Source organism: Odocoileus virginianus, chromosome 11 (assembly GCF_023699985.2).
Source record: "Odocoileus virginianus isolate 20LAN1187 ecotype Illinois chromosome 11, Ovbor_1.2, whole genome shotgun sequence".
Taxonomy (NCBI): Eukaryota; Metazoa; Chordata; class Mammalia; order Artiodactyla; family Cervidae; genus Odocoileus; species Odocoileus virginianus.
The window spans coordinates 4,716,024-4,742,828 of NC_069684.1; the positions used below are offsets into that span (position 1 = coordinate 4,716,024).

Sequence of the window (26,805 nt, forward strand, 5' to 3'; positions counted from 1 at the left end):
TTATAGCCAGCATTTTTATTTATTCTCATTTTTTCTTTATCCATTCATGCCTACCCAGACAATTCAATACATGTACTATTGTAACCTAATAATTCTCACTTAAACCTATAGTTACATTTTTGTATGTGTATATTGCCTCTTGACTGCATTAGAAGTACCACACTAAGATTTGTGTAAGTTTCAAAGTCTTCCACTGATTTGTAGAAGATGGTGTATTCAATCCTTTAAGGCATATATATGGCCTGATGAATGGTTAGAGTCACATTAGAGACTTATAAATACTTATTAATGCTTGCTACAAACATAAGGGGTGACAGCGTTTGTATTCTTATGAAATGATAATGACGTAAAGAAAGAGATTATCCAAATAACTCCACTTCCTCTGAAATAAAGTTGACTGAGAAAGCCTTGAAGTTGTAAATTTCAGACAATGAGAAGAGGGTGCGTGGAACTAAGTGCTAAAGGCAGGCGTGTTTCTGCATGTGTTACAGGAGAGGGGGACTCAGGACGGATACGTGTGGTCCTCCTAATAAAAGAAGCCTTGGCTACTCAGCTTACACATTTAAGAAACTCTGAGAACCCAGAGTTCTAATTAAAACTGTGATAAACCATCCCTGAAAGTCTAAAGACAATAACTGTAGTGGTGACTACATAGCAAATACTTACAGCCCACCTGTAAGTTTACTTCTAAGAGTCCATCCAGGGAAGTTGTACTTGTTTCATTCACAAGTGGGATATTCAAATTTCCCTTCCTGACAGAGGACTCGAAATGATTGTACGGGTGTTTTCTCTTTATGTGAACGTTTACACTCAAATTCAATGAAGTCCCCTGTTTTAGCATATCTTATTGGGGGGGTTCTCCATTTTAACTGTATGTTATTTTTGTTCATTCTATCTTCAGATATGATACATGCATCTGAAAGAAAAAATAATAAAGTATTAATAGTAAATCTTTCCTTATCTGAGAATAGTGAAATTGCATTTAAGAAAATCTTGAACGAAATTAAATTATAAAAGAATATTAAAAGTTAATATTTATTCAGTTGTACCAGACATAGTTCTTAGCATGTTGTATGTATCATTTCTAAATGCTGGGCATTATCTCCCCAGGCTACCCATGAGGTGATGGAGGCTCAGAGAAGCAGAATAAATTTTCCAAATTCACATAATTTACTGTTTTAAGCCAGAATATGGAAGCCAGTCTTCCCTGTCCTTCACTGTCTCCTGGAATTTGCTCAAACTCATGTCCATTGAGTCAGTGATGTCATCCAACCATCTCATCCTCTGTCACCCCCTTCTCCTCTTGCCCTCAATCTTTTCCAGCATTGGGATCTTTTCTAGTGAGTCAACTCTTCGAATCAGGTAGCCAAAGTATTGGAGCTTCAACTTCAGCATCAGTCCTTCCAATGAATATTGAGGACTGATTTTCTTTAGGAATGACTAGTTTGATCTCCTTGCAGTTCAGGGACTCACAAGAGTCTTCTCCATCACCACATTTCAAGAGCATCAATTCTTTGGCTCTCAGTCTTCTTTATGATCCAGCTCTCATATCCGTACATAACTATGGAAATACCATAGCTCTGACTAGATGGACCTTTGTCAACAACGTGATGTATGAATCCTACCACCACCAGATACTCACCAAGCAGCTTAAATCAAATACTAAGGTGTTCTATGCCTCGTTTCTTCATTCATTGACACAGGTTGTTAATAATGCAAATCTCATAAGACTACTGATAGAAATGTCGATTCCATTTCTTACTGTGCTAGACAATGTGGCTGTGAGTATCCTTGTACAGATTCTTTTACACTTGCAAGAGTGTGTGTATAGATTAGTCTTCCAGAAATAAAGTAATGAGGTCACAGGATGTGTGTTTTTAAAATCTGAGGTTTATTCCCAAACTGCTCTTCAAAGAGTTTGCCCTACTTTATAATTTCTTTAAGAGAGTCAGAGGGACTTCCCTGATGGTCGAGTGGTTGACTGCACACTTTCACTGCAGCGGCACAAGTTTGATCCCTGGTTGGGGGACTAAGATCCCACACGCTCCAGAGCAAATAAATAATCTGGCATACCACAGCCACTGAGCCAGAGTGCCACAGCTAGGGAACTCGTGCCAACGAAGACCTGACGCAGCCAAATAACCATTAAAAGAAGAAGAAGAAGAAACAGTGCAGATTTGGGAGGCGACCTGCTAACCTTGCCCATTTTTCTATTTCCCTGCTAGAACTCCCAGCCACGTGGGAGTAAAAATCCATGTGAGCAGCGGTCTGCAAAGAGTTATTCCAGGAAAAGCCTTCAGGTTTACAAGTAGAATTTTGCGTACTGATAAAGAACAACTCCCGGACCAACATTTCACAAATGGTCTCCCGAAAAAACCCTTAGATGTCTGTAACATGAAAATACTTTGTGGTGTAAGAGTATACCTGTGGTTAAATGACTTGGGATATTCACGGAGTTTCACAATGCACCGCGTATTGGGGTCTCTTTAAAGTGTGTTTCTACCACCGTTTTTGTTTTGTTTTTAATGTATCTATTTTTGGCTGCCCTGGGTCTCGTTGCTGCGGGCTCATCTCTGGCTGCAGAGAGTAGCGGGGGCTGCTCTCCCACCGCCTTGCACGGGCTTCTCATCGCGGGGGCTTCTCTCGCTGAGGAACAGGGCCTCTGAAGTTGGAGCCTAGGGGGCTTCAGTTGCTCAACATGTGGAATCTCCCTGGATCAGGGAGCAAACCCATGTGCCCTGCATCAGCAGGCACGTTCTTATCCACCGTACTACTGGGAAGTCCTGATTTATCATTTTTAAAGAAACTTTTTCCCACTCTGTTTTAAAGCAGATTAAAAAAAAAAAAATGTTCTGTTATATACCTACACTTGTTAGACAAATTTTCGGCTAAGTAAAATTTAAGTAAAAATTATCTTACAAAATTAGTCCAAGTTTCAGACTCTGAGAGAATATGAAGAACTCACCAATGCATGTGGGTGGTTCTGACCACTGTCCATTTCTGCACGTCACGGTCAGGTTTCCCCGGAGCTCATAGAAAGATTGGCAGCGGTACTGGACCACCGACCCTGGAGAGTATGCTGATAACGGGGAGGAGGTGATATCTCCATTGTCAATAGGCGGAGGGGGCCCACAATATTGTGCAAACTCTGGAAGATGACATGTTAGTGTTAAAAAAAAAATCAGTATTACAGTATAAATGGAATAATGTAAAGTTCCATATATCATATCTTCAATATCTTATTTACATGATGTCCAAGAGTCCAAACAGCTCATTATAAAATTTCTATCATGTAACCTGATAACTAGAATAGACCTATAATGCTTTCTTTCACCCTAAAATAAAACACACGAAAAATAGGTATTAAGTATATATAAGGGCATGCATGCTCAGTCGCTACAGTCGTGTCGGAATCTTGGTGACCCAGTGGAGCCCACTAGGCTCCTCTGTCCATGGGATTCTCCAGGAAAGAACACTGGACTGGGTTGCCATGCCCCCCTCCAGGGGATCTTCCCGACCCAGGGACCGAACCCATATCTCCTGCATCGCAGGCTGATTCTTTACTGCTGAGCCACCGAGAAGCCCATATATAAGGTTATATAAGTATTAAAAACTGTTTTTACTTAAAACCTGATGGACTGGTGAGTAAACCTCTGGTCTATTTCACCTTTCCCCATAAAAACATTTAATTACAGAGTAAAGGTAAAAATAAGTAACGCCCTTCCCATTTTAATTCTCTGGGGCAACTGTTAACGTTATGCAAACATCATGTAGCTATCAGTCATGGTCATGAACTTTCAATTTTACTGAAATGACTTGCAGACATACGCCTCTGCATTTACTTTTTTAACTCCAAGTAATAGCATAGGCCTCTTTCTCTGTCCATCATGTTTCAACTTCATGTTAAGATCGGCTGGAATAAGTTCCATGGTACTGACTGATCTCCCTACAAGGTCACAAAAGCTACAGATATGGAGTGACCAAATCAGACATCTGATCGCAAATAATTTGTTCTCTCTCCTGTTTCATTTGTTGTCCCTGCTCTTTTCTCAAACCACCTCCTTCATGTGGACTTTGGATTCTATACCCTTTACACCAGCAAAGGCCCTGCCCCATGAATTGTCCTCTTTCTGCTGTGTCACCAATGTCGCCTCTGCTGAATCAGTAACCAGCTTAGAAACGTACTGAAAAAGTCACAGCTTCATCACGTAAAAGCAAAGTTACCACTGATTTTCAGGTAGCTAAGTCCACTGGTTTTTTTTTTAATCTCTATCTCCATTTACTTCCCTTCCTCCTAAGTTATTATTATTAACTTCTTTTAATTGGAAGAAAATTGCTTTACAATGCTACGCTGGTTTCTGCCAGACGACACAGCCATGATGATACGTATATCCCCTCCTTCCGGAGCCCCCTTCCCCTCCCCCCAATCCACGGCTCTAGGTCATCACAGAGCACCAGGCTGAGCTCCTTGTTAAATCCACTGCTCAATTCTCAGGCATCTTGCCCAATCCTAAGCAGTCTTTGAAATGCCTGCTGTCCTATCAAATAACATTTTACAGTAAGGTTTTTTTTAGGCTTATACCACTGGCATCGCTTCTGGGACACCAGCAGTGTTGTGATTTTTAAAAAGAAGCAAACACTTGGTCTGACTTCTGCTTCTTGCACAGAAGTCTGGAAACCCTCGGAATCTCCTAAAGATGGAAAGCAATCCAGGTGCCTTTTGTCTCATCAGTGAGGCGATTTTTGGAAAGCCCTTTGATAACACAAGGATGCGCTGGTTGCCAGGAGAACCACCATGTGATTAGAAGGCTGAAACTTTCAGTCCCACCCTGACCTGCAGGGAGGGCAGGGGAGCTGGAGATCAAATCCATCACCCATGGCCACGGATTTGATTAATGGTGCCAATGTGCTGAAGCTTCCATAACCCCCCAAAAGACAGGGTCCACAGGGCTTCCTGTGGGAAGATGCGGGAAGAGCCATGCCTGGAGGGGGCATGGTGGCTCTGCACCCTCCCCCACAGTCTGTCCAGAGCCTCGCTTTCCTCTGGCTGTTCCCGAGTTGTCCTCTTCGTAATACAATGGTGATCTAGTGAATAGACTGCTTCTGAGTGTGGTGAGCTGCTCCAGCAAAGTAACAGAACCCAAGGAGAGGGTCATGGAAAACTTCATCTATACCTGGTCGGTCAGAAGCACAGGTGACGACATGGACATGCAACTTGCATCTGAACCAGGGCCGCAGGGAGCAGTCTTGTAAGACTGAGTCCTTAGCCTGTGAGATCTGAGGCTGTCTCTGGGTAGACAGTGTCAGAACTGAGTCAAATTGTGGGACACTTGCTTGTAGAATGAGGGGTAGCACCCCTACGTTGCAATTGGGGCCTGGAATTATCTTAGCAACCTTCCCTAGTTTATCTCCTGCCTTCTTGTCTGGCTGTTCCTCTTTGCCCGCCTCTTTCTCTCTTGTTTAGGTATGTAAACTCTTCATGTGTTCCCAGCCCATCCCAAAACTTTCATATCATCTCTCCAGCAGCAATTACCAAATTCAAACCCTAGCCTTGACCACTCTCAGATTGCCCGCTCTACATCTTAACGTTGGATATTAAGTAATTCTAATGAACAGAATTGAGTTTCCAGTGAAGGTCTCAAACCTGTTTCTTCTCTGGTCACTGTTGGAGATACATCTTAGAGAAACAGTTTAAAACATGGACAGAATTGGGTAACTAGATGACAATTTAATGCTTCAGAATATTGTGTAATAAATATGGCATAAGTTTTTTTTTCCTGTTCTTTAGATAAAGCGAAGATCAGAAACCTCTTTTTAAATAACATTTTTTAGAAACAAATACTGACCCACACATTGTGGTAATGACTGCCATTGTCCACTTTTGCACACAAGTTCTTTTGCTTCCAGAAATTCATAATTTTCTTTACAGAGAACAGTGACCTTTTCCCCTTCCTGATAATTCACTGTGGTTCGCATGTTCTGAGCATTAGGGATCTGAGGTGGAGGTGGGCACAGTTGTTTCTTTTTTCCTACAAAAAAATTGCATTATTTGATTAATAAAAGCTAAGGAAAAATAGCTCAACAAGATGACATTTCAGTATAATGGGTCATCCAATAACTAACTCTCTCTTTTTCTCTGCATACATATATATACACATACATATATATATGCATATACATATAATGTATACAATGCTGGGCTTTCTGGTGGCTCAGTGGTAAAGAATCCGCCTGTCAATGAATGAGATTCAGGTTCAATCCGTGGGTTGGGAAGATCCCCTGGGAGGGTATGGCAACACACTCCAGTATTCTTGCCTGGAAAATCCCATGGACAGAGGAGCCTGATGGGTTACAGTCCATGGGGTTGCAAAGAGTCAAACACGACTTAGCACCTAAACAACAACATATCCTGTGCTATAGTAATACCCGTATTTTATGTTAACATAGTTTTTGGTTTAAAAAGCACATCTGTGTTATAATAATTTATTCAAAATTTCTCAGGTGCCTCTTTCTATCTCCTACTCATTATGCTGTCAGTACTCTTGTATAATTTTTCAAATTAACCCTTTTAATTATTTTTCCAGCTAACCCACATGATTCAAAAAAATTATGTGCATGTGATTCAAACAAGTTAGAACAGAAAAAAATATTTAAATAGCAACAGTAATGACAGAACCAGCCAAGGCTTCCCTTGACCACCTATTCTTTTTTTTTTAATTTATTTTTTAATTGAAGGATAATTTTAAAGAATTTTGTTGGTTTCTGCCAACATCAATATGAATCAGCCATAGGTATACATATGTCCCCTCTCTCTTGAACCTCCCTCTTGGGATGTGTGGAGTTAGTAACATGGAGACGTACAATACCATCTGTAAAATAGATAGCCAGTGGGAATTTGCAATATGATTCAGGGAACTCAAACCCAGGCTCTGTAACAACCTAGAGGGGTGGGGTGGGGAGGGAAATGGGAGGGAAGTTCAACAGCCTAAATTTTGATGGCAATAAAATATTTTCATAATCTGCATTTTCTTCTAAACAGAACAGTGCCTGCTGATGGATGTGGTTAGAATGCCTCTATCTGACTAGGAACTGACTTTTTTTGGTCACTGGACTTGTTCTTAGGGAAACACCTTAACACCAGAGCACTGTGGGTCAGAGACACAGGCCCACCTCTTGACCAAGACTCATGGGGTGCCCTCCTTCAGCACATTCCTACCCCCAAGGCAGAGGCTGCTGTCTAATTGGTGCTTCTCTGCAAAAAAAAAAAAAAAGAAAAATTTTTACTGCACCACATAGCTTACAGGATCTTAGTTCCCCAACCAGGGATTTGAACCTTCGCCCTCAGCAGTGAAAGTGCAGAGTGCTAACCCCTGGGTCACCAGGGAAGTCCCTAAATTTCCTTACTTTAAAAAATGGTATTCTCCTATTTCCCTAAACTTGTATTTTCATCTACATTTTGGTTGCAGAATACTTTCAGACTTCCCACCATTCTTCTTGATTAGAGTAAAATTGGTTAGACAGGTCTGCTTAATCTTTTTAAGAATTAGTTTTACTTAAGGAATCAACTGTAAGTAAAATATTCTATTTTTTCCTTCTGCCTATACTTTTATTATTTCTTTCTCTTCTTCATATCTGAAATGTATGTTTTCCCCTAGCTATATATTTATTTAATGTGTACACACACGTTTATTTTTTCCTAAAAAATATGCATTTAAGGCTCTGAATGTCACTCTAAATTTTGGTTATTGTGCATCTCATAGGTTTTACTGTACGTTTTATAATTATAATACACTTCTTAGTATTGTAAATATTATTCCATTAGGTTATTTGGAAGTGAATTATTTCACAAAATGAAAGATGAGGAGGTCAATTTCATTATTACTTTTAAATATTACTTCTTTGTGGTTATGAAAGTGATCTATAGGGTCTTAACACTGGGAATGTAACAGTCAACTATAGCTGGTAAATTTAAGTAAACATTCCACAGGCATATAACAAGTTCTTGAAACTCTCAGAACAATATTCACTTCCTAATATAAGAAAATAAAAATATGTTGAAAAATAAAATATTTGACAAAAATGAAAAATTTTAGTTGTTTTAGACAAATTATAGTTAACTTATCTTCTTAAAATCATTATTTAAATTTAATTATATATTCAAATATTTTTCTCCTTCACAATTTCTAATGCCATCATACCCAGAAAGTTTTTAGGTTTTTATTGAATTTGTTACAATATTGCTTCTGTTTTATGTTTTCTTGGCCCTGAAGCAGGTGGGATCTTAGACCCTGGACTGGGTTTGGAACCCATATCCCCAGCATTGTCAAGCAAAGTCTTAACCACTGCACCCCTAGGTAAGTCCCAGCCATTACACTCTTTCATTAGGAGTTAGTATTCCATCATGTATATTTGATATGATCTCTTTCAAAAGGAGTCTTTAAGTGGTAAATTCTCTTAGTCTGTCCTACATTTTTATTCTGTAATCATTAATGAGTATAATATTGGTATTTAGAAAAATTGGACACCAGTTACCTTCTCTAAGCACCTGCCAGGCTCCTCTGTCCATGGTTATGAGCAGTTTCTAACTCTACCTTCCAATTTTATGATTATGTATCACAGTAAATAATTTAATTTAAAAGCATGTTAATTTTCAAGAGCATTTTTCTGGTGAAGAAGCAAAGGATCTGCAAAATGTTTCAAACCAATCTTACCTAAGCAGTCCGGTTCAGGGTCCCACTTCCCGTTGATGCAGACTGTTTGTATGTATGTACTCTTCCCAGCACATTTGTAACTTACTCTGGCATTGTGATTAAATTCATACATATACGAACTTAACTGTCCTCTTACATAAAACCTTGGTTTTTCACACCTCTTAAGTTGGTTTGTTGCTATTAAAAAGGAAGATATCCATACACAATAAGACTATTAAACAGAAACTAAGCAACGTTTCAATAAAATATCTGAAATATTTATCGTATCATTAAATTATACTTGATACATTTAAGTATCATCCTATGAAATTATTCTTCATATCATTGCATGAGGTAGGCTGTGCTGTCAAAAAAAGTAAAAGAAAGCAAAAAACTATAGCCTGTGTTTGAACGACAAAAAAATGGATCAGAAAGTCTTTTGGGAAATGATAGTGCAAGATGGGTTGCTTAGGTCCAGGGGTTTGACTGAAGGTCAGTCCTTATGTAGCTACATTCAGCCTCATGCTTAAAAGCAAGAAAAGGTACCCACCATATCATGTTGAAGAAATATTTTCAAGGCATTCAAGTTATAAAAAGAAGTGATGCATGAATAAGTCTATAGCAGTATCGTATTAATAAAGAGAGATAAATCTGGATGTTCCTTGAGGTTCAATTATTCCCACATTTCAGAAGCTTAGCAAAGACCCAGAGTCAGTAAGTCAGAGCATGTGCCGGGGAGAACTTCTCTGATATAACACTTGGTTGTTGTTCAGTCACCAAGTTGTGTCTGACTCTTTTCAACCCCATGGACTGCAGCATGCCAGGCCTCCCCTATGGACCCTCAAAACACGCACTTCCAAAAGGTCTCTTGCTTGTGGAGGTGGTTTGTAGTATTACACTTCCACTGCTTTTGTCCACAAATACATAGATCACTATGGGACCTTCCCCTTCGTGTGTCAAAGGACAGAATAATGAGACACGGAAGGTTCTGCTGCTTCTCTGCTAAGTCCTTTTTCTCCACTAATTCCTACTTTAAATGTACTCCAAGTGATGCTGCTGATTGGGAAATTCCATGGGATTTCCCAAGAAGAATACTGGAGTGGGTTGCCATTTCCTTCTCCAAGGGATCATCCTGACCCAGGGATTGAACTGGTATCTCTTAAGTCACTGGCATTCGAATTCTTTACCACTAGCACCACCTTGGAAGCCCATTTATAGAAATTAAGACATCCAAATTTATTCTGGGAAGTAATAAGGGAATTAAGCAAGGTTGCTAAAAACAAAATTGACATTAAAAATTCTGGTGTTATCTTGCATACAAAAGTATAATGCTTCAAATATATAAGGTAATAAAAGGTCCTCTTTACCAATAAAACCTCAAAGAGACTGGGGAAGAAACTAATGCAGAAAATGGTATTAGTGAGAAACCTATAAAACATATGTAGAAGCTTAACATAAGACCTGAATGCACAGATTGATGTATTCAGCTAAAAGGTCAAGTAAAGCTTTACAGACTCCCTATGTCTCTTAGAAAGCCTAAACTAATAGAAAGGAGGGTGCAGGGGTGTGATATAAGAAAGAAGGCTGGCACCACATGGACCACGCCCTAGAGGAGAAGCCTTTGCAATGCCAATGAAAAGCTATTGCAAAAGAGTTACTGACACATAATCTTAAAATGTTTTAAATCTACACAAACTGAAGTGGTTACCAAGGCTCTGAATTAGGCATTGGGTCCATGCCCATGGGCTCAGCTATTCTGAGCCCAAGTGTCTTAGGTACAAGACATGGAATAAATGCTACATAATAAATGTACAGGCAGATAGCACAGTGAGGAAGCTCTATCATTCTACCGCAGTTTCAGGATAAGCCTGTGGGTAGATGAAAGTGAATCAGGAAAGGTTTCACAGGTGAGAGAATTTTGAGTTGAGTCTTGAAGGTGAATAGTTTTACATGTGATTAAAATGGAGAAAGACATTTCAGGAAAAGAGTAAAGAGGGAAGAGAGGCACAGAGTTTTCAGAAAACACGGCTTTGAAAGTTTGCAACTGGCTCATATGTAAGGGACTTACGTACCCTTATATCTATTGTTATATTGTTTAGTCACACTGTAAAGTTCTACCCTGGTTTATGTAAGACAGTGTCCCACTGTACAGACCCACTGTCCTTTATTCAGCCAGTCCTCTTCGGCTCCACCATCTCCCGACTCCTTGCCTTCGCCGCTCAGTAACTGTTCTTACCTGTCCGCTCAGTGCCAACCCCTGTATACCAGCTGTACTGCTTTATTTTCAAGGTACTCTGTTGTTTTCTTTAAAAAAAAAAAAAGGAAAGCATGGCTTTCTAGAAGCTTAAAAAACAATCCGTCTGCATAGCTTCATCATGTGGTGAAGGTGGGATGAGGGAGCAGAAGGTAGCTGGAAAAAACAGCCTGGGATTCATCTAAAGCAGAGGTTGTATATGTTCTTGAAACACAGATACTAAGTGTCTCAGTCAGTTCGCACAGCATTCATAGATCAAAGGAAATCCTTAACCATTAAGAGTTATTAAGAGCAAGCAATAAGTGTCTTATGTCCTAGTAATGTAATATCTGGTGGGCACCAGCATGTGCTGGTATAAATATATTTATTGATTTTAAAAAGTTATATACAATCAAATGTAAAATGGAGAAACATATACTCACCAACACACTTAGGAAGCTCAGTCCATATTCCATCAATACATGCAATTGTAGTATTTCCAATCATTGTATATGAACTTCTGCAACTTAACACCACTGAAACTCCATGTCGATAGGGAGGGACAGAGGGCTGGCTATAGCCATTCTCAAGCTGAGGTATAAATCTACATGCTTTCCCCGGTTCTAAGAAAATGTCATGAAAAATATGCTTACCTTTAAAATATTTTATATTTTTACATATGTATTTATCCATACAGACAAAGTAAAAGTAACTGTCCTGTTTAAAAATGAGTATCTATTTACCAACACACTTGGGCAAAGTTGTCCATTCTCCATCCATACATTGTATTTTCTTAGGCCCCTTCATTACAAAATTAGGGTTGCAATCATACTCCACCATTTCATTGTGTTCGTATTTTTCTTGGTTTTTGTGTCTCATTTTTCCATTGGGCAGTTGAGGAGGTTGACCACATGATCTCACTTGCCCTAACACAAAATAAACCATGTAAATAATGCTCAAATAGTCTTAAATATTGCAAATTATGCAGTTTGATTTTGTTTGATCCAGAACTAAATTACATTTATACTACATTCTTATTTTTTACAGGTTTCTTTTTACACTGTATATAGGGTACTGACTATTCTCTTTCTCAAATTTTGACTTTTTAGTAAGAATAATTCTGAACAAATTAAAGGAAAAAAATGCATAATGAAAACAGATACTGATCACCTAGATATAGAAATGTTACATTTTGCACAGTTTGCTGTGATTGTTTGTGAAGTAATTTAAAATAAATGATAAACAGTGAGATTTTACTTCTAAATTCTTCAGAATCCCTATATAAGAAATAAGGACATTTACTTACATTTATAAAATATCTTATTACACTTCTTCAAACTAGCAATAATTTTTAGTATAATCTTATATTCTTTTTATATCCAAATATCCTGGTTGTCCTCAAATCCCAATATATTGCAAGTTATTTATTATAGAACCAGGTTATTATGTAAATAAATATCAGGTATGTGGTATAATATACACATATAATTTATGACATAATATTTATAAACACCTGGGCTTCCAGGTGGCTCAGTGGTAAAGAATTTGCCTGCCAGGCAGGAGACGTGGGTTTGATCTCTGGGTCAGGAAGATTCCCCTGGAGAAGGAAATGACAACCCACTCCAGCATTCCTGCCTGGGGAATCCCATGAACACAGGAGCCTGGCGGGCTACAGTCCAAGGGGTCGCAGAGAGTCGGACACGACTTAGTGACTAAATAGCAGCATAAACACTTAAAATAATCTGATCAAAAACTTGATGAAAATAATGTCATCTGAAGCAAGCCACAAATTGTCACTGTTTTATATCTAGTAAACCATTTTTACAATGATTTGATTATTCTCTTAATAAAAACGTAACAAGGACCATGCAATATTTTTTAAATTATATTTTTAACAAGACTAAGGAGAAAAAACACTAGCACTTCTTAACCTCAGCTACAGTATTTTTATCTTTAAAACCCCTTCATATATTTCACAACATGAGGTAGAATTACCCCTTGACAAAAATAATTTAAACAAGCTGTGCAACTCAATTACTATGGTCTATCACCCCTCCTCCTTCTGCATTTTTTGCAGTTTGTCAGATTATAAATACAAAAGCCAATAAAATATACGGATTTAATATAAAAATCTAATTCTTATTTCATCAATCCTGAAATAAACATTGACCTTTGCATGTTGGAAAATTAGGTGACCATCCGAATTGGTAGCATTGAACCGAATCCGGTCCAATTCTTTTAAGTCTTTGTCTGCAGAAAAATTTCAGCACATCTCCAACTTTGTATTTTTCTTGCTTTGGATGAGCATCTACGTTTGCTTCTAAAAATGGAAGATGACATTCTATTTCTAAAAGCAGAAATAAAGTAAATGAATATATGTGAAATAATCATTGCAAAAATGAAGTTAACATTTTCTATGTAAAAATAAGATTCAGGGGGCTTCACATACAGGGCAGCATATATTCTTGCCTTTTAAAAGATTTTTATTCAACAAGTATGTGTAAGACCCTTTGGAAAATCTAGTCAGTTGAACACCCAGGTAAAATTTTGTATAAGAGTCTCTTCAGTATTGTTATAGACAAGTTCTGAGAAGCTACTTATAAATTATTAGTATTTACTTTGTTTAGTTAACAATAAAAACTTAACTTTTATGATTTATTTATAGAATAGGAATAGTGTTCACAAAATACATGAAAATCCAATCTTTTGAGAAATGAAAATTAAAATACAACATATTTCACTACACTTTCACATAAAAGATGATAATTATCTTTAAAAAGTAGATAGCTAGAGTGCCTGAATAAAACATGTCTAATACATTTTAAGCAGGAGGGAATATTAAAATGCAATTCATAATTTTATAAATAAGGAACTAAATATCAAAACTTTTTCAAAAACACATGGCTAAGTTGCCTCTAGGTTTTCTGAATCTTTCCATTATACCCTGTATAATGTAAAATATTATGTCACTTGTTAAATATTAACAGAAACCTCAATTCAATAAAGCCAGGAGCCCAAAAGTTTCTCATGCTCCATGAAGATAGCAGAGGCCATCAGAAGAAGAAAGGCTCTTCTTTCCTGCAAGGACTCAGCCAACGAAAAGCCACAGTCTACACAGCCCTCCTGCTTCCTCTTCTTCTCCACCAAAAAAATTCTCCTTCTCTTGCTATGCAGGGACTTGCATGTGACTCTTCATGGTTGCAGACCCCAAGGTGAAATTCTCTGCTGATCCCAAATAAACTCATTGATGGAAAAATAACTGATGTCCATTTATTTCAGGTCAACCTACTATGTATATAAAAACTAAAACATTGTGAATACCTTCTGATTCAATTAGAAATGGATGTATAAATGAATATATGTGTGTGTCTTTTTCTTTTAACCTTCTGTTATTAATGGTTCATTGGTAGCTCAGAGGTTAAAGCATCTGCCTGCAATGTGGGAGACCTGGGTTCAATCCCTAGGTCGGGAAGATCCCCTGGAGAAGGAAATGGCAACCCACTCCAGTATTCTTGCTTGAAGAATCCCATGGACGGAGGAGCCTGGTGGGCTATAGTCCACGGGGTCACAAAGAGTTGGACACGACTGAGCAACTTCACTTCACTTATAAGATTCTATATTGAAATTCACATGTGAAAATATAAATGACAATCAAGACAAAATAAGAATTCTCAATAGATCAGGCACACATCAAAAAAGTACAGTGGAATATTTTCTAATTAAATAATCTCAGAAATATTATTTAATCTACCCAGTTTCATGTATTGTTATTGGCCATTTAATGGTTTAATAACAGCATATCTGTGCATATCCCCCTGGAATTTGGCTCACTCAGCTTCTATAAGATTTGCAGCCTTGTATCTCTGTATTTTATTCCAATATTTGCTCGACAGTTCTTTACCAGTTGTTAATGTTATTTCTCTATCCAGTTGTTAAAAAAAGTTATTTTGAAAATAATTGATCTTGGAGGATATAGGATTTTCCACCTAGTTTAGTTCTCTATAGTTTAGTTCATGTGTCTTTCTTGTATGGTGTTGTAGACAGTACAATAGCAACCAAAGATGTCTATCTTCTAATCCATGATATCTGCAGATGTGTTATCTTACATGGAAAACGTACTCTCCAGATGTAATCAAGTTAAAGACCTTGAGATGGAGAGGTTGTTCCAAATTAACTGTGTGGTGGTGGGTCCAGTGCAATTACAAGGGTCTTTATAAGAGAGAGGAGAGTCAGAATCAAAGTAGAAAATATGACAACAGAGCCAGAAGCTGAAGCGATTTGAGGAAGTGGCCATGAGCCCCAAAATGCAAATGACTTGGAGAAGTGGAGAGGGCCTTTTTCCAGAAGGAACTTTGATTTGGCACCTTGATTTCAGGACTTGGACCTCCAAAACTCTAAGATAATCTGTGTGTGGCATACAAGCACCCGTATTTTGAGCGGGTGATGTGCTTGTCAGTGATCTGTTCTTCAATAACTGGTATTCAGCTCTGTCTTCTTTAAGCTGCATGGAAACGCTTTGAATTCTGATAGTTGCTATTTAGGAAACATCTTTCTAGAAAAGTGAAAGTCACGCAGTCCTTGTCCGACTCTTTGCTCTTTGCGACCCTGTGGATTATACACAGTCCATGGCATTCTCCAGGCCAGAATACTGGAATGGGTAGCCTTCCCTTCTCCAGCAGATGTTCCAACAGAGACTGAACCCAGGTCTCCCGCACTGCAGGCAGATTCTTTACCAGCTGAGCCAACAGAGAAGCCCAAGAATGCTGGAGTGGGAAGCCTATCCCTTCTCCAGCGGATCTTCCCGACCCAGGAATTGAACGGGGGTCTCCTGCATTGCAGGCGGATTCTTTACCAACTGAGCTATCAGGGAAACTCTTTCTATAAAGCCTACTAAAAAGAAACCTATCCATCATTGTTTTTTTTTTTTTAAATTTTCTAGAGAAGCAAGTACTTACCACGGCATATGGGCAAATGGGACCAGCCGTCCTCACCACACACTATGGAGCCTGTGCGGCTTCCATCTCGGTTTTCATACCCGGCGTGGCATTCATAGTCCAGCCTGTCGTTGAGCTGAAACCACGTGACATCACTCTTGACTCTGGCATTCACCAGTGCCGGCCTGTCACAGGACTCTGGGGCAAATTAAAAATCAAAATTTTATTTCTACTTCCAAGCACACAACAAGCCAACACTGATCTTTAATGATCATTATGTTCTGATAAATAAATGACCTTATAGAAAATGCCAGTAATAATAATTTAATAAAAATTGGTTTTAGTTGCATTTTCCTTATATATCTATTTCTGGATAAGTTTTTGTTTAAAATATATATTATATATTTTATGTTATATCTATATATCTCAATATAAATACATTTATATTATATAAATATATAAATAATATACAATGTTTATAATATATTATACACTATTATATATTATATAATTATTATATAATATTACATATTATATAGTAAATATATATATATGGGCTTCCCAGAAGGTGCTAGTGGCAAAGAACCTGCCTGCTGATATTGGAGACTAAGACACGCAGGTTCGATTCCTGGGTCAGGAAAATCCCCTGGAAAAGGGCATGGCAACCCACTCCTGTAGCCCACCAGGTTCCTCTGTCCATGGAATTCTCCAGGCAAGGATACTGGAGTGGGTTGCCATTTCCTTCTCCAGGTGTTCTTCCTGACCCAGGGATCAAACTCAGGTGCCCTGACTTGCAGGCAGACTCTTTACCATCTGAGCCACCAAGAAAACCCTATAGAACTTCAAATTCTACCAAATTTAAAGTTTTTTCCTATGCCTGTTAACTTGACTATAGAGTACCGATATATCATTTTTTATCCCTAAGAAAAACTGTAAAAGTCAGAAATCCATTGTTAGTGTAAGTTTCCCAGAAACCAGAACCTGAAACCTACCCATACCTCTCAAATATTCACAGATTACAAAAATTTCTAGACCTGTTCCTTCTCTGAGCATCAGATCACGGATTCAAAAGAGCTCAGTATTAGTGTCCTTGGAATAGTACACCGTGGATGCAGCTTATTCCTCGGACTCACGACTTGTATTAAAAGGAACAAGAAATCAACTACAGGAGACTGAGAATTTGAAGATGGAGAAGGATAAATGCACAAAGATCTCAGTCTCAAACAAATTCAGCTGTGCCTGAAGCTCTGTAATGGCGTAGGATTGGCAACCCACTGCAGTAGTTTTGCCTGGAAAATCCTGGGGACAGAGGAGCCTGGAGGGCTTCAGCCCATGGGGTTGCAAACAGTCGGACAGGACTGAGCATGCAGGCACAAAGCTTTGTAAATCTAATTGGGTTTTTTTTTTTTTTTTTTTACTCATTTTCAAAATAATGGCATTTCTTCTAGGAAAAAAAATAGACTTAGGAGAAAGATTATCTCCTTTGAAGACATGGAAAAACATAACTAAAGAAGTTAAATCAATGATGCCATCTAATCTCTGAAGAAGCGACAACAACTAAAAAAGGTTGAAGTAAACTTCCATGTTGTGGGTTCAGAAAGATGCATAGTAAAGAATAAAATTACTTACTAATACAAGTGGGTTGACTTGACCATCCACCTTGCAAACATTGAACTGTCCCTGATGTTTTTCCATCTGCTGTTGTATATCCTGGTTTACACTTATATTGTGTTTCTTTACTTACAGAATAAGCATATTCTGACTCAGACAAAAACCCATTGGCAACTACAATATCTGTTTTTAAACATTTTTCTGAAAAAAAAAAGGAAAATATAAAAATTTATTAAAATTTTTCATAATAAATCAATGAATATGACTATAAAAAGAAAGAACATAAGCCGCCTTTCAGGAAAACCACAGCCTAGAATTATTCTTGCAATCCACATTTTTAGTTTATTAAATCCTCAAAGAAAATATTTTGGGAAACTATATAAAATATTTTACATAGAATAAGGCACATTAAAATTAAATGTGTTGCTCTAGAAAAAACGAGGAAAGAACTCTGGCCGGAGAGTTTTGGTATGCCCAAGAGAAATCCAATTCAGTTATTTAATAATTTTTTATAAAGAATTATGAATGATTTGCAATAAACTGAACCCTTTGCTTAGGTGTCTACACTGGTGTGGACTTCCTTGTCAGTTTGCAGTACTCAAACGGAGTTGTCAGGCTTTGAAATTCAATTCTTGGACTTTGGTTGCCATCCCCATTAAATGGGCTACAAAAACATTTGTGCCATAAGTGAGGCTTATACAACATGAACGATGTTTGGTCACTGGACATTTCAGATATGTCAATAGATTTGTTCTTTTATTTTTTTGGCAAATATTGGTCGTGTTTAAGCCCTCTGTAATTGTAAGAAACCGTGGCCTCACTGTTTACTGAAACACTGTTGTCATTCAAATTGTTTTAGAAAGAGTCTGTCTCCTAAAAGGTTAAATTTAAATATTGAAGATGCGGAAGGATTTTGATAGCATAATTGCTTTTTTAAAAAGCATACCGGAAGACTCCACTTCCTGGTAAGATGAAGTAACTGATATCAGCGTTTGGTCCCACTGGTTAAAAAGCTAGAAAACTGGACAAAACGTATTTCCAGGAAGCTGGAAACTAGGCAGTGCGGGTTCATGATGATCAAGAGAAAGGAGATAACAAAGTCCAAAGCCCAAAGCGGATCTTTGTGAGCCTCCCAGCTCCCAGCGGGGAGAAACCAGGCAGAGTCCTATGGTTTTTCTGAGACGAGAAGAGGAAGATAAGGGTTTTGGAGGACCTGGTGGCTAGAATTTATCTGGCTGAGTAACAAAGAACTGGCACTATGATGAGAAATAGCTAAAGAAGTTTTTATGTCTCCTTGAATCTCTGGCTGAATACTACACTGGAAAGATGATTATAAATTATTGTAGATTTATTTAATAGGCGATTATAAATTATTATTATGATTCCAGAGGTCTGGAAGATGCTGCCATGTTATAGAGTTTCCAAGGAATTGTTTTCCAGATTTTAAATCAGTGACAAACAGACATAACTCTCACAAGTACAAAATTTTTAAAAGATAGAAATTGTTTATTGAATCAAGCATGTGAATTTAATATTAACACAAACGATTAATTATTAACAATTGTCTTAGTTATAAGACATTTTAACTGGTGTTAGACTTTTTTCTCCTTAATATTTTAGTTTTCTAGATATTTATTCTCAGCTAACATAATTTTAATGCACTGTACACAAAAAGTGGGTGTTACTTTAACATAAAGGTACTATCTTCAAGTGCTTATATTCTTGTTTAATATTTGTTTTTATTAAATACATTTGATTTGTGAAGGCAGGCAAACTATGTTACTTGTACATCTATTCAAAGACAGCTGTAACTAAAAAACAAATGTATAAAATAAAAGCAAGTGGTGAAATCTCTATTTAAGACGTGACAATAGATTTATTTCTTTTTTAAAAAAATCACACGTTCCAGGGTTGGAGAAGATGGCATTTCACTTACTGGTGGAGATGCATTCAGGAGGGGAGGACCAGCCTGCTTCAGCACAGGTAATGCTGCCCTGGTTATCCGGGAGGCTGTAGCCCTTATTGCAGGTAATTCGAACAGTGTCGCCTTCTAGGTGTGTTTGTCCTGAAGATGCAGAATGACCGTTTTCCACAAAAGGAAAGAAACACACTCCTAAGGACCAAAGGTTGTTTAATGTACCAGATGGAAGCGGTAAAACAATAGTAAAATACATTTGCATTTTACAAGATTTTTTAATGGAAAGCTTTGAAAGCTAAAATTAAGTATGAAAATAAAATTTTAAAAGAAGTTAGGTTTTGCTGCTATGTTGACGAAATATATACTTTTCATACATGTTTCATACACAAAAGGAAGTTAACATTTCACTCCATTGTTCTATGGTTTTTATAATAAAATATTTTATTTTTATAAACTTTTCTAGGTATAAATAGTATTTTAATGTATGTTTCTCTCTTAATTCTCATAAATATTTTTTTATAGAAAGATCATTATTATTACCTTTGTTGGCTCATTTATTCTGCACCCCCCACATTGTTTTTCTGTTTTAGTACACTTGTTACATCCTGAGTATGCTCTTCACATTTATTGAAGGATTAATATAGACATAATTTTAGGCACCAAAAAAGTAATCTCTGGAAAATGTAAAACTGTAGATGCTAAAGCTTATGTGACCCTTTCAATATTCAAGAGAATGTTACATTTCAAAAGAGAATGGATATGTACAAAGACTTTTTTAAAGAAAAATTGTGACCAGGCTGATAAATGAATATTAGGACATAAATATTAGGAGTGAAATATATTAATGATCAGTTTTAAAACTTAGAACATGAAAGTTCATGTATTTATTCTTCATTTGGTTTTCAAAAAAGGCTTCTCAAAACATGAAGGACTACATCTCTCATCTTTGCTGGCTCCTCTAGTCCTGATCCCTGTGACTATCTGTCAAGACCTTGTGACCCCACCTGCTACATCCTTCTCCACTCCCCGAACAATTCATCCACATCAGGCATTTACTCACTGAGACATTTTGGTGTCGGTGACCATCCTCCCTCTGTGCATGTTATGGGAGTCCAAAAGAATTTTGAAGGAGACATAAAATTATATTCACAGGAATAATAGAAAATTTTCCCAGGAGAAACTGGGAAAGATGCCTTGTATTTCTTTTCATTGTATAGAATTCCATGGTTTATGTTTGGAAAATCACAATGTTTCACTGTGAAAAATAAAACTGAAGAATTAAATATGAATCTACATTTATGAATCATTAAATTGTATTTTAATCATCTTATCAATATTTTTTCTTTCATCTAGCTTAAATTCCTTTAGCTTAATGCCTTCCAGTGTCCTAATTAGTTAAGAACAAAGAAAGATCTCTAATGATGAGTACAGGTGCTAGTGGTAAAGAACCCATCTATCAATGCAGGAAACATAAAAGACTCAGGTTCGACCCCTGGGTCAGAAAGAGCCCCTGGAGGAGGAAATGGCAACCCACTCCAGCATTCTTGCCTGGAGAATCCCGTGGACAGAGGAGCCTGGCAGGCTACAGTCCATGGGGTTGCAAAAAGTGGCACGACTGAGCGATTTAGCACACAGCACATTGTCAGTGAAGGTAAAATGTAGATGTTAGAGTCATGTGAAATATAATGTCCCTGGCAGTATCTTCAAGAAGAAAATTTCCCACAGGTGAGGAGCCAAGCAGAGTGGGACAGCAGTGAGACCTCACTGGTGTGCAGGACGTGCTGGCGTCTCCACTCACCTCCTTTCTCTGCTCTGAATCCTAGTCCTGGGGAACTCCACCTGAAGTCTCTGTCTTGTCTGTATTTTCCTGATACATTGAAGATGAAGTGTTTTGTGGGGGTTTTTTATTTTCTCTTTATTTGGAAAAAGAAAAAAGCAACTTACAGAAACTTAGCCCACAAATTAGTTAACCAGGGGAATTTCCCCTTTCCACTTATCTAGAGGTGATTTTCAATGTTGCACAATATTTGAAGCTAGTAATTCCCATAGTATTTCACCTGTGAAACCTGAAGTTGCTTATCTAAATGTCTAAAATTTTACATTAGATGGTTTCGGAGGGGAAAAAATACAAAACCCTCACACACTGATAGTGAAAGTGAAAGTGTTAGTCACTCTGCGTGCCCAACTCTTTGCGAGCCCATAGACTGCAGCCCGCCAGGCTCCCCTCTCCATTGGAGTCTCCAGGCAAGAATACTGGACTGCGTTGCCATTTCCTTCTCCAGGGGATCTTCCCAACCCAGGGATGGAACCCGGATCTCCTGCATTACAGCCAGATTCCTTACCATCTGAGCCATCAGGGAAGCCTTCACTTATCTCCCATGATTCTTTTATGGGTATTTCTTGTCTGCCTGTCAAACTATAGTATTCGATTTCCATGCATTTTTACCTACATATTCTTTGCTATGCAGAATAACCTTGCTTCCATCCTCCAAACGTCCCTGTTTTACCCACCCTTCAAAGCTCATTCTTCAACGTTTAGCAAATACTCTTGTGCGTCAGCATTGGCACTAACTCAGTAACTGCTCTTCATAGATCTCCTTTACCCAGTCACCCACTCCGAAAGGAGAAAATGATTTCTCAAGGCTCGACATTCTCACAAAACCTTGTGAGTACATTTCCTATGGGATACACATACGCACACACAACCTTGCAATCTATTTACTTATTTACATGGTTCGCTTTCCTCAGTAAGTACCTGAGGGCCCTGGCTGTTGTAACGAGACACGGACTTTTCATTTTCTTTCTAACTCGTTAGTGCACAGTGTAGTGTTTGATGAATATTTCACTACTGGAAGCGTGAAGAATGTTGAATGATGCAGGTGTTGCTTTAGAGTGGTTCTTTGCACTCCAGCCAGTCTCTCAGTAGGTGAATGAACAGCTGTTGCTGCCGTTCAGTGGCTGAGTCATGTCTGACTCTGCGATCCCATGGATTCCCTGTCCTTCACTATCTCCCAGAGTTTGCTCACACCCACGTCCATTGAGTTGGTGATGCTATCTAACCATCTCATCCTCTGTTGCCTCCTTCTTCTCCAGCCTTCAGTCTTTCCCCGCATTAGTGTCTTTTCCAAGGAGTGGTCTTTTCTCATCAGGTGGTCAAAGTTTTGGAGCTTCAGCTTCAGCATCAGTCCTTCCAATGAATATTCAGGGTTGATTTCCTTTAAGATGGACTGATTTGATCTCTTTAGAGTCCAAGAGACTCTCAAGAGTCTTCTCCAGCCCCGCACAAACTCCTGAATCACTTAACTGTACAGCAGTCCCCAACCTTTTTGTCACCAGGAACTGCTTCTGTGGAAGACAATTTTTCCATGGCTGGGGATGAGGGGTGATGATCTGGAAATGATTCAAGTGCATTACACTTATTATGCACTTTATTTCTGTTATTATTGCACCAGCTCCACCAGAGATCATCAAGCATTAGATCCTGGAGACTGGGGACTCCTGACTTAGTATCTATACAACTTTTGATAGAGCTTCTCTAAAAGTTCTACAGGAGACTAGATTGAAGCTTGAACATCTTTTTACATTTTTTACACAATGTTGTCATTGTGCAGTCACTAAGTCATGTCCAACTCTCTGTAACCCCATGGACTATAGCCTGCCAGGCTCTTCTGGCCATGGGATTTCCCAGGCAGGAATACTGGAGTAGGTTGCCATTTCCTTCTCCAGGAGATCTTCTCAATTCAGGGACTGAACCTGCATCTTCTGCTTGGCAGACAGGCTCTTTATGACTGAGCCACCTAGGAATCCCCTCAGATTTCAGGTTGTCAAAATTCTACATATGACTATATTTTATACTCATCTTCCTCTGCTTCCCCCACCCCGCAATTTAGAAATCCCCTCTTAATGTCCATTCTTGATGGTATTCAAAACAATATGTACCAGCCACATAGGTTAAAAAGAATCAAATACACCCATACATACAGTTTTTAAATGAGGATGTTGTAAAGGTCTAATCCTTACTTTAGGCTAACCAGAGAAGCTGGCATTTTTAGTCGACTAAGCAATGTCTGTTATTGGAGAAAAATACTTTTTTCCCATTAGCTAACTGTAGTCCTCTGATTATAATTCTTTGAAAAATGTATAAACAAACTAGAGTAATTTTCAAGTCTGTAGAAATAATGTTTTGCAACTTTTATAATGGTGGATCATAAAAGGAGGGAATTTTATAGTTCTTATTTTTTCTTATGTTAGGACTGAAGAGATTTTCCCTAAGAGAACAACTATGTGCAAAAATTAGCATCAAAAGAGCAAAATAAATACTTTCTGAAAATCAAATGGTAAAGCTCATGACTAAAATCCCATTTCCACATACAATTTAATCAGTTACCCTAGATCTTGTAGGATATTCCATTTGCAATTACTCAGATGTGATGGATTTTATTTCAACACAACAAGATGTGACATTTTTAAAAATACTGTGAGACGTAGTGTTTTACATTAAAGGAGAAGTGGTGTACAATATTTTTTTTTCATTTTAAACCTTGCTTAAAAGCTTAGAAGAAGCAAATAATTTATTGGTATCTCACTAGTTTTACTACATATGAAAATAAGGATATGCTCCATAGTTTCATTAAAAGAAATGACACTAATTCAGAAAGATAAATGCACCTCAAACTTCATAGCAATGCTGTTTATAATAGCCAAGACTTGAAAGCAACCTAAGTGTCCACAGATAAATGAATGGGTAAAGAAGATGTGGTATTTGTATATACCATGGGATATTACTCATCTGTAAAGAAGAGGAAATCTTGCCATTTGTGACAATGTGGATGGACCTGGAGAGCATTCTGCTAACTGAAATAAGTCAGACAGAGAAAGACAAAAACTGTATGACCCCATTTACATGTGAGGATTTCAAAATCTAGAAAGCAAAACAAACAAAGAAACAAGACAAAACAAAAACAGACTCATCATAGAGAGAACAAATGGGTGGTTGCCAGAGATGAGGAAGGTGGAGAGTGGGCAGGTTAAATAGGTGAAGAACATTAAGAGGAACAAACTTCCAGTTATAAAATAAATAAGCCACAGCATAAAGAACAGAATCGATACTATTGTAATATCTTTGTATGGGAAAGATAATATTGTAATATCTTTGTATCTATTGTTATGAGAATTATCACACATTTCATAATGTATGCATACAAACACCAAATTACTTTGTAGTACACCTGAAACTAACATACTATTGTACATCAAATTATAATTTAGTAAAAAATAAAAGATTTTTCTTTGTCAAGTGATGATTAGATTGAAGTAGGAAATTCATGAATTTATAATATTCAAACCTTAAATTTAAAAAAATCTATGAAAATTCAAACACATTGCAGGTGTCCAGATTTCCTTGGTATACTTTTCCTGGTCTGTGGCATTGCAGCATTCATGCAGAATTACACTGTCACTTCACCTTTTTACCTTCATCATATACAGATTTTTCAACATACAATTTCTATATTTGTATTTTGTATTTGGTGTCTACTTATACTTCATAACTTAAAGATCATAGAAAAATTGTTTCATTCTATTTTCCCTTAATTGCATATTAGAAAATATTTCCATTAAAAACAAAAATGGTGGTCCTTCATTCCCAATATTTTCACCACTGTATTCATTTAAAAATATATGTACACACAACCAACACACACATTTGAGAGAGGAACTCAATATTCAGAGCTGTTTTCAGGCTTTCAACTTACCTTGTCCCCCCACAGTAGAAATCCATGAGATTAGAAGGACATGAATTAAAAGCAACATGCCTGTTATGGTAGCAGCGTGTAATTAAGGATGGTCCTGCAATGATGATGTTTCTCTCAGTGCTGCTTCATTTACAGTTATGAGCATGACTGTGAATTCCGTGCATTACCAGGAAGCCCGTGTAGTGAAATCCTTCTGGTAAATATCAAAGTTCACAGAGGGCAATGTGAAATCTCTAAATAATATCTCATCGGGTTTTCGTGTTAATACTCTGAATCCATCATTTGATATTTGCGCACAGTGCTACTAATAGCTGTGCAACTTCTTTGTGGTTGCACTTACTAAGCTTCCCAGTTTGAAGGGTTCAGAAATGGACCCCTGAGGAGGAGAGATGAAGCCCCTTCTTTCTTCTTGCTGGCCAAGAAGTGAGCTGTTTCAGGGCCAGCCAGGTGAAGGCCACCAATCTTCATTTTAACACAACATCAATCTGACAGTCATACATTCTTTTTAAAGAGGCACCAAGAATTAAGTTCCTTCTTGATAGTTTTCATATTTGTAGACATTTTGAAAATCTAGTCAAGAATAAGTTTGTCAGATAAAGCTTCCTGAAAATCTTGAGCAGATTATATTTCAAAGTCATTTTGTTTAGGAAGGACTTTAAGAATGGCTATGAGAAAACCTGAACATATTCTCTCCCCAAAGATAGAAGTAAATGGGGGGAGAAAAACCCCAGCATTTATAGTTTCCGGACATGGATCGAGGAGTATGCTCTTGAGAAATGTTTATTCAGTGAGAAAGAGTGACTGCTCTCTCTCTCCCCGGGTCAGAAGTTGCAGGCTGGGCAGCCAGGCAACCCCCATGGACTAGAGGTTTTGCTGCCTGGAGGGAACACAGAGCTAGGAAAAATCCAGCCCCAGTGACATCATAGACTGCAATAGACAGTATATGTTTGTTATATAAGCAATCCAGGAAGACCAGCATCTCTAGCGGGTACTACTTGGGGCAAGTAAGAAAATGGCAGCTCAGCCAGCCATTTAACAGGGCAATTTGGAGAAAGGGGCAGCCCAGAAGTCCCCACTAAGATGCCCCTTGTTGCTGGTGGTCAGAAGTCAGTGGATACGCACACGATTGCTTCATCAGAGAAGCCAGAGAGAGTCATTAGTCTTTGGCTAAATGTGGAGCAGACTTGTAAATTCCCTGAATTTTGTATTTCCCCAGGCCACACACTCTTCCAGAGATAAAGGTGAAATCCTCACTTGGTCAATATGTTTAAGCAAAACATCTGACCAGTTATTGTCTAACTACTAAGCTATGCTGATTCAAGGATGACCCCTAGGAAGTCAGATTAGAAAATAAAAAGCTAAGCAATGTCATAAAAATCTGCACACTGAGAAAATAAGACTCCACAGAATTAGTCCACACTGGTCACTAAACAAATGAACAAACGCTAGCAATTGCAGCAAGTACTTGATTGGAGAGGATTCGGAGTCACATGTATCACCATACGGTATCTGAAATATCCGGGTTCAACAACAACCAAAAAAGTGATGAATTTTCAAAGAATTTGAAAAAGAACAGGTACATTCATACATATAACTGAACCACTTTGCTGTACATCTGAAACTAATTCAGCGTTGTTATCAACTACATTCCAATATAAAATTAAAA

General features: G+C 37.9%; 1 protein-coding gene and 1 long non-coding RNA gene across 5 annotated transcripts; one reads left to right on the forward strand and one right to left on the reverse strand.

The window, feature by feature from the left end:
- CFHR5 (complement factor H related 5) lies at positions 1 to 25,330 on the reverse strand. Of its 3 annotated transcripts, none has more exons than XM_020916229.2 (12): positions 25,140 to 25,325; positions 20,447 to 20,656; positions 19,405 to 19,581; positions 17,487 to 17,669; positions 15,879 to 16,055; positions 13,094 to 13,270; positions 11,667 to 11,849; positions 11,367 to 11,546; positions 8,712 to 8,888; positions 5,847 to 6,029; positions 2,966 to 3,148; positions 1 to 916 (listed from the first exon to the last, which is right to left on the reverse strand). In XM_020916229.2, the coding sequence occupies exons 1-12, from the start codon at positions 25,195 to 25,197 to the stop codon at positions 720 to 722; spliced, it is 2,085 nt and encodes a 694-aa protein (XP_020771888.2). In that variant the 5' UTR covers positions 25,198 to 25,325; the 3' UTR covers positions 1 to 719. The 3 variants fall into 3 exon arrangements, with proteins under 3 accessions (XP_020771888.2, XP_020771889.2, XP_020771890.2); XM_020916230.2 differs by having other exon boundaries at positions 20,447 to 20,641; positions 25,140 to 25,324; XM_020916231.2 differs by lacking the exon at positions 8,712 to 8,888 and having other exon boundaries at positions 25,140 to 25,330.
- Positions 3,509 to 20,675, forward strand: LOC110152475 (uncharacterized). 2 transcript variants are annotated; one of them, XR_002318404.2, is made up of 4 exons: positions 3,509 to 3,641; positions 8,271 to 8,354; positions 19,378 to 19,451; positions 20,298 to 20,675. It is a non-coding gene; the product is annotated as an uncharacterized lncRNA (long non-coding RNA). The 2 variants fall into 2 exon arrangements; XR_011490210.1 differs by lacking the exons at positions 3,509 to 3,641; positions 8,271 to 8,354 and adding an exon at positions 19,083 to 19,165.
- Positions 25,331 to 26,805: the final 1,475 nt, after the last annotated feature.

Excerpts from the sequence above, each read along its gene's own strand:
- CFHR5 (XM_020916229.2), bottom strand. The coding sequence starts at position 25,197 with ATGTTGCTTTTAATTCATGTCCTTCTAATCTCATGGATTTCTACTGTG. Across the intron at positions 17,670-19,404 it reads TCCTGAATGCATCTCCACCA|AAAAATGTTTAAAAACAGAT; the intron begins GTAAGTGAAATG and ends TTTTTTTTTCAG. Across the intron at positions 6,030-8,711 it reads CCCTGAACCGGACTGCTTAG|GAAAAAAGAAACAACTGTGC; the intron begins GTAAGATTGGTT and ends ATTTTTTTGTAG.